General features: G+C 40.6%; 1 protein-coding gene across 2 annotated transcripts in view; it reads left to right on the plus strand.

The window, feature by feature from the left end:
* The first annotated feature begins 2061 nt into the window (after positions 1-2061).
* The window catches only part of LOC122561748 (kininogen-1-like), a 47582-nt gene continuing 38204 nt past the window's right edge, over positions 2062-11439 (plus strand). For both annotated transcript variants that reach the window (XM_043713850.1, XM_043713851.1), the window contains exons 1-2: positions 2062-2386; positions 9941-10051. In XM_043713850.1, the coding sequence (XP_043569785.1) occupies positions 2174-2386; positions 9941-10051 (324 nt within the window). In that variant the 5' untranslated portion in view covers positions 2062-2173. The remainder of the gene's footprint in view (positions 2387-9940; positions 10052-11439) is intronic.

The following is an 11439-nucleotide window of genomic DNA, read 5'->3' on the forward strand; positions in this document are numbered from 1 at the left end:
AGACCTCCCCAGTGTTTTTAGAGAGTAACTGTTTAACCACAATCTTACTGAGGAACAATACACTAAATATCTTTGCTTCACAAAGGAGCTGCTCTGGAATTAGCCATCTGTTCCAATCTTAAATAAAGCCTCAGATGAGAAGGGACAGCAGTGCCAATAGCTGTTAAAGTGACCATGGCATTGGACCTTTTATGCATAGTTTCTTTCCAAATTGGAAGTCAGGCAATATTTACAACATCTTCATGTTCACTGTGGTGTTGTATTGAAAATGTCACTGTGATTCTGTATTCAAAGAGAATTAGGTAACTTTCATTATTTCTTCCCGGAGATGCAGAGGGTGAAAATACATAACTTTTCTAGGATCACAGACATCTTCATGGTTCTAGGCACCATTCATTGCAATCGTGGCAGGTGCCACATCTAAATTGAGGGATGTACTGCTGCAAGGGTTTTCAATCCTTCAGTGTTCAGCTGGTGTGTGACCACACTCTTTTCAAAATTCATTCATGGGGTATGGGGTCACCAGCTGGGCTAGTATTTATTGCCATCATCTAATTGCCCAGAGGCCAGTTTGGAATGAACCACATTAGAATTAGATTCCCTACAGTGTGGAAACAGGCCCTTCGGCCCCAACAACTCCACACCGACTCTCCGAAGAGTAACCCACCCTGACCCATTCCCCTCTGACTAATGCACCTAACACTATGGGAAATTTAACTTGGCCAATTCACCTAATCTGCACATCTTTGGACTGTGGGAGGAAACCCACGCAGACACGGGGAGAATGTGCAAACTCCACACAGTCGCCCGAGGCTGGAATTGAATCTGGGACCCTGGTGCTGTGAGGCAGCAGTGCTAACCACTGAGCCACCATGCATTGTTGTGGGTCTGGAGTCACGTGTAAGCCAGACTAGATAAGGACAGCAGTTTACTGCCCTAATGGGTATATTAATGAACCGGATGGGTTTTTCTGACAATTGGCGGTGCCTTCATTTTCATCATTAGGCTCTCAAATCCTGATTTTTTCATTGAATTCCAATTCCATCATTTGTCACTGCACGATTCAAACCCAGGTCTCCATCAACATCACCTGGGTCTCTGAATTAATACTCTAGCAATAATACCATTAAACTATCACTTCCCCACGTCATCAAAGCATAATGCAGTGCATGGCCTGGTATCCTGGTATCAGTCATAATGTTGGCATTCTGCAGATGTCTGCTGTACCATTTGCATTCAAGACATCATGACAATCTATGGATTGGCACCTGAGCAATAAGAACTCTCTGCTGACCATTTGACTTATCACTTTGGCTCATAACCCATGCACAGGTAGGCAAAATGTATATTCCAAGTACAATGTTACTACATGAATGTGTTGAAACAAACCACGGGGGTGCTTAATCAATGCTTCAACAACTTGTAGCATTCTGGAGGAGCTCTAATATTCTGCAAAGTGCATAGCATGATTTGTCATGGTAGGCTGGATGTTGCATAAGTAAGTAAGGGTGAGACAAAGTTATGAATGTGAGGTATGAGTTGTGACTCATAGAATAGAATAAAGAATGTTGGTAAGAGACGTTGAGTGTCTGAGGATAGTAACAATTGTAAGGATATGACAGTTGGAGATGAACTCACTGACCATGATCATTTGTCTCAGTTCATTGAACATTTATGGCATTACATCCCCGGCATCTCTCTGATCCCACTGTCTTCAAATGCCTATCTGGAGGGTCTCTTGGATTTAAGTGGTGCCAGTCTGAATGAACTCAGATCCCCCTCTTAGGCATGTAGCACTGTGCGTTCAGCATGAACTATGCACAGATGCTGACTTTATTTTTTTAAAACCATGGCAACAATCAGCTCAAGGCTATGAACTTGTTTCGATCTCAAACCAAATCCTGCAAAGTCAGCTCCCATATGTCTTTAAATTTGACCCATTATCTAAGTTCTATCATATTATTTGAGTAAACCTGTGGCCTATAGTCTTTTTGACCTAATGTCAGGAGGTCAGCTTACTTACCAAAGAACATGCAAACTTAGCCAAACCCATGTGCAAAAATCCCAGAGGACACGCAGTTTAGCGATCCACCCGGAGACAAGTGTTCTAAATTTAACATTTCTTTCAACTGTTTCATGATCCATTTCTACAAAATATAATTCATCCTTGAGAATGGCTTACGGATGTTTTGTTTCTGTTTTGTTTTGTTTTTGTCTTGTGCTTTCGGCAATGTATTCTGTTAAGTCTAAAGAAGTGTTTACCCGAGTTCCATTATCTGATCGGGAGGCAAATCTGGCTGTTGACTATGCAGTGAATGCTTACAACACAAAGTCTGACAATCTTTACCTTTTCAAACAGACACAACTTAAAAGTGCCAAGTATAAGGTAGGTAATCATTACCCAAGAAATGGATGATTGCTCCTGTAATTAGCAATTACCCATCAATTACTTGTGTAACTGACAATTATTGTTTAACATATTATTGAACCACATCAGTGTGAAATTTGACAGATCAAGTATTAAGGAGAGTAAATAATCTGTATGTTTTTGGGTTTTAGGTAAATTAAATTTACAACAGTTGATTGAAAATTGGAATGCTTGATGAATGATAATCTTCGATTCAGTTTACTGTCTGTTGAATTTACGGTATTGCTCTCTCCACTGTTTTTACTGTGAGAGATCTGACCTGTGATATATTAAACTGTACTACTGATTGTGAAAATCATTCGAATAATACTGTTTCTTCTGATGTGTGTATCTTAACTCAGTTACAATAGTGTGCATAGCATTTGAAAGTTACCGAATGTGCGAGAATGTAACATCACTGGCATTAATGGGTAGAAATACTATGGCTAGGATTTTCCAGTTCTGACTTAAGCAGTGGGGCAAGCTAGGTGTGCTGGACATTTCTCATTACCACCGGTGATGGATCAAGTGCCTCTCAATGCTTATGTAGTCAGCTGGTAGGTTTTTCAGAGGATCACTTCCTGGGAGAGCGATGTTCTACCCTGCCTGAAATTGCCGCGAATAAGAAAATGGAAGCATTGTAATGAAATGTAAACCACAGTGGCTGCAAACCATTTGGTGGAATGTTGCTGATTTCACTGGGGAAGGCTATAGATAACGTTGGAGGATGTCCTTTAGCAGATTTGGGTTTTGAAGGCAGAGATTTAGAATGCACCACCTCTTCACCTGAAGAGCTAAAATTTTGCACCTGAAGCAATCTAATGTGCAAGACTAGTTCATCCAGCTGGTGTGTAGACACAATTGTCTTAATATCCTCTGGCTGAGGTACAACTGCAAGATCTCAATTAGACTGGCAGAGATGACAGTGCAAATCACGTAATCCTGAGAAAACATAGCAGGTTCATGTTCTATTGTGCCACTGCCACTTTGCTGGGGCAGCACCTCAGCTGTGCTTGTTATCTGCTGGAGCATGGATTAGTGGACTACTGAGGGAGTCCATTATCTCCGGTCAGTTATTGAGAACGACATCCATAAAAGCTGCAAACTCTGCCTGAGTACCAACAGCTGTGGATCTCATGACTTTTTTCTGAGTTACAGCACTGATATATTAGCAGGATTTTAATCTGTACTGCAGTGAAAGCTGAGACAGTAAGTTCAATATCAGATACTACATCATGGTTTGGTCTGGCAGTAATATAATAGAGTGGTTTACAAATTTCACAATAGAAAAGATGGGCTCAAACCATCCCGTGTCACATAGAACCAGACTTCTCTACGCTCCTCACCAGTGACTTGACTATTTGAAAAGGTAAGGCTACTTAAAACTTATGCTTTTTTCACAAAGTTACTCAGTACTTTTTAAGTGGACAAGGGACATCAGTAGTCTTGTGGATTTTGTGACTGCACTGGAGACATTTATTATTGTGCCACAATTAGGAAAATGAGGTGTGTTCACACATTTTGTCTATTGCAGATCTCTAAATGTAGACATCCTGCAGATAACAGGTCCCATGCCCAAAGTCAGGGTGGACAGAGTTCATGCATATGAAGTTGGTGAAGCAGCCAAGCCTAAAACAAAACTTTATGTGACTTCTTACATGCGCCATTAATAAGAACTGTGATATTACAGGTTGTTACGGTTACTCTTTTGAGATTAATTTAATTCCTATAATTGAAATAAGAAGGAAATATGGCAGCATTAAAATGTCTGTTTTACACTTTGAGAACATTTATATATTAGCCTTCCAGGCCAAATTTTAAATGTTGACCAGGAAGCTATTCACTGCTCATTATATTTGGTCCCATTATAAATGTATAGCACACTATTTTCATATAACATTTTGCTGACATTATATGCATATATGCATATGCATAGTTAGGAAATGTACCTGCCAACAGGTAGTGGGTGTCCTATCCCTTGCAATTTAAAGTGGCACTTGGCCAGAATGGGAGTCTAGATTAGAGTGGTGCTGGAAAAGCACAGCAGGTCAAGCAGCATCTGACGAGCAGGAAAATCGACGTTTCGGGCAAAAGCCCTTCATCAGGAATGGAGGCAGGGAGCCTCTAGGGTGGAGCGATCTCTGACCTGCTGTGCTTTTCCAGCACCACTCTAATCTAAACTCTGGTTTCCAGCATCTGCAGTCCTCACTTTTGCCTTGTCCAGAATGGCCTGAGATTGGAGTAGATAATTTCCCAATCCATATTAACTGTCCCTTTCCATGGGTACTGCTGGATTAATTCCAATTGACCTCAATTAGTTCCTTCCTTGACAACCAAATAAAAGTTTGAAGCAATCTACAAGTACAAACCTGCTATATCACCATACTGGGAACAAGAAGATTGGAGGGCCTGTCAAGCTTTGGAGTGAAGCCTAAAACAAAACTTTGAAGTAATTATGTTAAAGGCTCATAAATGTGACTGCCCATCTATTTCCCAATTGTTCTCAGGTGGAAAATGTTTCATCGTGAGGAAGAAATGTAAACAATGGAAAATAAAATATGGATAAAGAAAATACCAACAAATTAAATTAAAATCAAATTAAGAATGCAGTAAAAGTCAACAGTTTGTGAAAATGATTAAATTCAATTATTTTTTCCTCTCTGCTTTGCATGACTAAGATATTTGTGCATGACAAGTTGAAGCCTGAAAGCCAATATAGAGCACAGCACGTGGAACATTATTGCACAACAAATAACATTGCAACTTAGTTTTCTGAAAACATTTTACAACCGGTTTTACTGGACAGCTATAGTAGGCATGTTTTGACATAAAATCTATAGACTCAGAAATATGTAGAGTATAAAGTTAAGATTACTTTTGTTTTTGGTGCTTGTTAAAATGTTCATGTACGTCCAGAAACTGATATCTCAATTAGTCAGAACTCCCCAGAGGACTAGGATTTGCAGGAAAAGTTGATCAAGCAATTAAAGTTTGTGATGCTTTCATTTTCAGTTGATTTAGAAAACCAGGCAATGTTTTTGCCATGATTTCCTACTTGGGCCTCTGCAGACTACATTCCTGTGAGTGCCTGATTGGTGAATAAGCCTTCTTATGGTAACAGAGTACGGCAATTTCTCAGAGTTCTGCACTGTACACTGATGTAGACTATAAGTATCCATCCCTGCAAACACCCTACCATTTTCCCTTGAGCTCCTTGACTTGCTCAGCCATCTCAGTTAAGAGATCAGTTAAAAGTTAACCAGATTGCTGTGGATCTAGATACATATGCAGGCTAGACTAGGTAAGTTGGCAAATTTCCTTCCCTAAAGGCCATTCCTGAACCAGATGAGTTTTCACAGCATTTGATGATTTTAGCTGCATGATCACCATGGTTGGTGATTTGTTTTCCATTCCAGATTTTTAATTTTAATTGAATTTAAATTCTACCAGCTGTGGTGAAATTTGAACTCTTGTGCCCATGCATCTGTCTGGGCTTTAGATTATTAGTCCAGTGACATGATCCAATGATGTCTTCTCTCTGTGTCAGAAAGTAGATTATCATGCATGTGGTTCCATTGACAGGTTTCCCATCAATCAGTGCTGTCCCACTATCATTTAAGACCCCAGGGTATAGTAAGTGGCTGGAGACAATCTCTATGTGCCAATCACTGCTGGGACTACAAGCAGTCCCCAGAAGCAGATTACCAAATACTCAGAAGAATGTTAAGTCTGGGATCTTTCAGCTGGGGATTGAGGCTGAGTTCATGGCTGAACTCAGAAAGAATCTATTAATGGTGGTGCCCCCATCCCCAGCTGAGGCCCAATGCCGAGTTACTGCTCCCCCCACCCTCTCCACCACACCTGAAGCCCTTATGGCAGCTTCAAAATTGAAGCTAAAGTGGAAGGTGGTCCTTGCCCTCAGTTGGTAAACCAGTGAAGAGCCACTTTAGTCATTGCCCACATTCCAGAAGACAGCAGAAAGGTCTGGGATGAATGTGAAAGCAACGAGAATGCTGTCTGGGAAACGTTATGTTCCCTTTCCCTTAAACATATTAGTGGGATCCCACCACCACTGCCAAATAATTGTGCAATGCCACCACCACTACCAAAAGATGATACATTGATAATGATAATCCTATTGCTCAATTTTGAATCTATCTTTTCAGCAAGGAGGTCTGCACAGAAGAAGAAACATCATGTGCATTGTGTATACCCATAAAACTCTCCTATTAAATAGGACTAACCATCATAATTGTAAAGGTAGATATGGTAATGGAAGAAACTTTTCAAGTTTCAAATCCTTCTACTATTTTTAGAGTGATAGAATCATACAGCATAGAAACAGGCCCATTGGCCCACCATTTCTATGCTGACCAACAAACACCAAACTACACTAATCTGCATTTGGTCCATAGCCTACTATGCCCTGGCATTTAAAGTAATCATCAAGATGTTTCTTAAGTGTTGCGAGTGTACCTGACTCCACCACCCTCTCAAGCAGCATGTTCCATATTTCTACCACCCTCTGGATGAAAAGAAAATTCTCAGGTCTCCTCTAAACCAATTGAAAATGTGCATATAGTGATGTCAAAGGGCAAAGTCCATGAAATGATCTTTCACTTGTCAGTGATAATGAATCAGATGAAAACATTTATGGAATGTCAAAGTCATAGAGATGTACAGCACAGAAACAGACCCTTCAGTCCAACTACTCCATGCTGACCAGATATCCTAAATTCATCTCGTCCCATCTGCCAGCACTTGGCCCATATCCCTCTAAGGTGGAGAGATAATCTCTCCATCCTGGAGGCTCCCTACCTCTATTCCTGATGAAGGGCTTTTGCCCAAAATGTCGATTTTCCTGCTCCTCAGATGCTGCCTGACCTGCTGTGTTTTTCCAGCACCACTCTAATCTAAACTCTAGTTTCCAGCATCTGCAGTCCTCACTTTTGCTATATCCCTCTAAACCCTTCCTATTCATGTACCATTCCAGATGCCTTTTAAATGTTGTAATTGTACCAACTTCCACCACTTCCTCATTCAAAAAAGGCATGATAAAGTGTGTGAAAAAGTTCCCCTTAGGTCCCATAATCCCTAAATCTTTTCCTTCTCACCCAAAACCTATGCCCTCTAGTTCTGGACTCCCCAACCCAGTGAAAAGACCTTCTCTATCTATGCTACTCATGATTTTATAAACCTCTATAAGGTCACCCCTTAGCCTCTGACAGTCCAGAGAAAATAGCCTGAGCCTATTTGGCCTGAGAGTAGTTGTTATGGGGGACTGGAAACAGATATTGACAGGAAACGCTGTAGTTTGAGTACTTTAGATGGGTCAGTTTTTGTCCAATGTGTGCAGAAGGGTTTCCTGACACAGTATGTAGATAGGCCAACAAGAGGCAAGGCCACATTGAATTTGGTACCGGGCGAGGTATTAGATTTGGAGGTTGGTGATCACCTTCATGATAATGATCACAATTCGGTTATGTTTACTTTAGCGATGGAAAGGTATAGGTATATACCTCAGGGCAAGAGTTATAACTGTGGGAAAGGCAATTATGATGTGATTAAGCAAGATTTAGGATGCATAGGATGGGGAAGAAAACTGCAGGGGATGAACACAATTGAAACGTGGAGTTTGTTCAAGGACCAGCTACTCTGTGTCTTTGATAAGTAAGTGCCTGTTCTCGAATGCTGCCTGAATTGCTGTGCTCTTCCAGCACCACTGATCCAGTAAGTACCTGTTAGGCAGGGAGAAAGTGGTCAAGGGAGGGAGCTGTGGCTCACTAAAGAAGTTGAATCTCTTGTCAAGAGAAAGAAGGAGGCTTATATGAGGATGGACGATATGAAGGCTCACTTGAGAGTTACACGTTAGCCAGGAAGGACCTAAAAAGATAGCTGAGAAGAACCAGGAGAAGATATGAGAAGTCTTTGTCAGGTAGGATTAAGGAAAACTGTAAAACGTTTTATACATATGTCAGGAATAAAACAATGACTAGAGTAAGATTACAGCTAATCAAGGACAGTAATGGGAAGTTGTGCGTGGCATGGGATTGAGGGTGATTTAGAATTTTGGATCAGAAATTGGCTAGCTGTAAGAAGACAGAGGGTGGTGGTTGATGGGAAATGTTCATCTTGGAGTTCAGTTACTAGTGGTGTACTGCAATGATCTGTTTTGGGGCCACTGCTATTGGTCATTTTTATAAATTACCTGAATGAGGGCATGCAAGGATGGGTTATTATATTTGCGAATGACACTAAGGTCGGTGGAATTTTGAACAGTGTCAAAGGATGTTGCGGGTTACAGAGGGACATAGATAAGCTTCATAGAAGCATAGATAATGCTGGCCTCAGAGGTGGCAAATGGAGTTAAATGCAGAAAAGTGAGAGATGATTCTTTTGGAAGGAGTAACAGGAATACAGAGTACTGGGCTAATGGTAAGGTTCTTGGCAGTGTGAATGAGCAGAGAGATTCCAGTGTCCGTGTACATAGATCCCTGAAAGTTGCCACCCAGGTTGATAGGGTTGTTAAGAAAGCATATGGTGTGTTAGCTTTTATTGGTAGAGGGATTGAGTTTCAGAGCCATGAGGTCATGTTGCAGCTGTATAAAACTCTGATGCTGCCACACTTGGAGTATTGCATACAGTTCTGGTCGCTGCATTATCGGAAGGATGTAGAAGCATTGGAAAGAGTGCAGAGAAGATTTACCAGAATATTGCCTGGTATGGAGGAAAGATCATATGAGGAAAGGCTGAGGGACTTGAGGCTGTTTTCGTTAGAAGAAGAAGGTTGAGAGGTGACTTAATAGAGACATATAAGATGATCAGAGGGTTAAATAGAGTGGACAGTAGAGCCTTTTTCCTCTGATGGTGATGGCTAGCACGAGGGTACATAACTTTAAATTGAGGGGTAATAGATATAGGACAGAGGTCAGATGTAGTTTCTTTACTCAGGGAGTAGTAAGGGTGTGGAAAGCCCTGCCTGCAATAGTAGTAGACTTGCCAACTTTAAGGGCATTTAAATGGTCATTGGATAAATATATGGGTGATAATGGAATAGTGTAGGTTAGATGGGCTTTAGATTTGTTTCACAGATTGGTGCAACATTGAGGGTTGAAGGATCTGTACTGTGCTGTACTGTTCTATGTTCTATTCAGCCTCTCCCTATAACTCAAACCTTCCAAACCTAGCAACATCCTTGTAAATCTTTTCTGAACCTTTTCAAGTTTCACAACATCTTTCCTTAAGGACTGATCTCCAACACAATTGCACACAATCGTCCAAAAGTGACCTAACCAATGTCCAATACAGCAATGAATAATTATCATGAAGTTATGCTGTGTAGTAAATGCTGATGCTTAGAAAAACAAATTAAAATTTCACTCCTTTACCTATCAGCTTTTAATTTCTGCCCATTCAATAGATGGAAAAATATGGACTGGTAAGGTCATGCAACATTCACTTTATTTTCATTACATAGATCTAATGAATGATAAAGGAGGAGAAAATTGTTTTATGTTGTGTGCATCTCAACAGATAACCTCTCCAGGGGTGAAGGCATACACTGTGATATTTGATATCAAGGAGACCTTTTGCCAAGAACAAGTGGAATTGCGTGCTTGTCCATTCAAATCTGACAGTGATGCTGTAAGTATCTTTACATGAATCATTTCTTTGGAAAAGCCCACAATATATTTTTTTAAATGATCTGTAACTACTTGAATGATCAGCATATCACCTAATTTAAACAGTAAATAAGAAAATTACATGGTCATTCTGCAACTAGAATTCATTGTGTATAGTAGGAGCAAATTACTGCAGATGCTGGAATCTCTACTGAAAACAACAAATGTTGGAGATTACGGTGGGTCAAGCAGCATTCATGGAGAGAGAGCAAGCTAACGATTCAGTGTAGAAGAATCTTCATCAGAACTGATGTGAAGTGAGGAGGGAGCAGCATTTATGCTATAGTTGTGGGGGAGGGATTGTAGAGTGCTGGGGGAGAAGGGAAGTTGATAGTTCAGATTAAGTGATCGGAACTTGAGAATGGCAGAACAATGGTATGTCTTGAAAGAACAGACAGTCCCACTGGGGTGGGGGGAGAGGAGAGAGGTGTCACCATCTAAACTCCATACACTATAGCATAAATGCTGCCCCTCTGTACTTCATGTCAGACCTAATGAAGAGTCATGTGGACTCAAAATGTTAGCTTGCTCTCTCTCGATGCATGCTGCCTGACCCGTTGTGATCTCCAGCATTTGTTGTTTTCAGTACTTTGTGAGTAATGTTGAGTGTGGCTTGTGGTTGTTAATTTTTTTATAATCACAAATGTCCTTTGCTTTTTTGCAAAAAATAAATTTGGAGAGATATTCTGAAACATAAACCTTATATCATTTGCCAATTTTTCCGGGAAAATGTTATCATGTACTTTCTCTATGTTGCTACAGGAAGACTTGTTGTCCTATTTTTGAATATGTAGGCTGTGGGGATGTAAGAAGAGGATAAGTGCATGGCAACTGAGTTGCGATCTTTTACTGCCATTCATTTTGTGGCTGCACATTTGTACCAAATAAATTTTCAAGTAGAAATTGATTAATCAAGATGGTTGTTTCAGGTCTCTGCATATTCCTGTTTCAGTTTCCACAGCAGGGAAAATTCTGTCAGTTGTTAACAAAGTAATCATTGCCCTGACAGTTGACCTAATGAATATTTTATACAACAGTAACAACTGCCATGCTGTGCAGTTAGATTGTTGAAGTCACATATACTTGGTTTTTACTGGGTCATTTACATCATCCTTTTCCCAAAAATATATGCAGAAACAACATTTCATCCTGCAGTTGGATCATGTCAAAGGATGAGGTAAAAACAATGACTGCAGATGCTGGAAACCAGATTCTGGATCAGTGGTGCTGGAAGAGCACAGCAATTCAGGCAGCATCCGACGAGCAGCAAAATCGACGTTTCGGGCAAAAGACCTTCATCAGGAATAAAGGCAGAGAGCCTGAAGCGTGGAGAGATAAGCTGGAGGAGGG

This window comes from Chiloscyllium plagiosum, chromosome 23 (assembly GCF_004010195.1).
Source record: "Chiloscyllium plagiosum isolate BGI_BamShark_2017 chromosome 23, ASM401019v2, whole genome shotgun sequence".
In the NCBI taxonomy this organism is placed as follows: Eukaryota; Metazoa; Chordata; class Chondrichthyes; order Orectolobiformes; family Hemiscylliidae; genus Chiloscyllium; species Chiloscyllium plagiosum.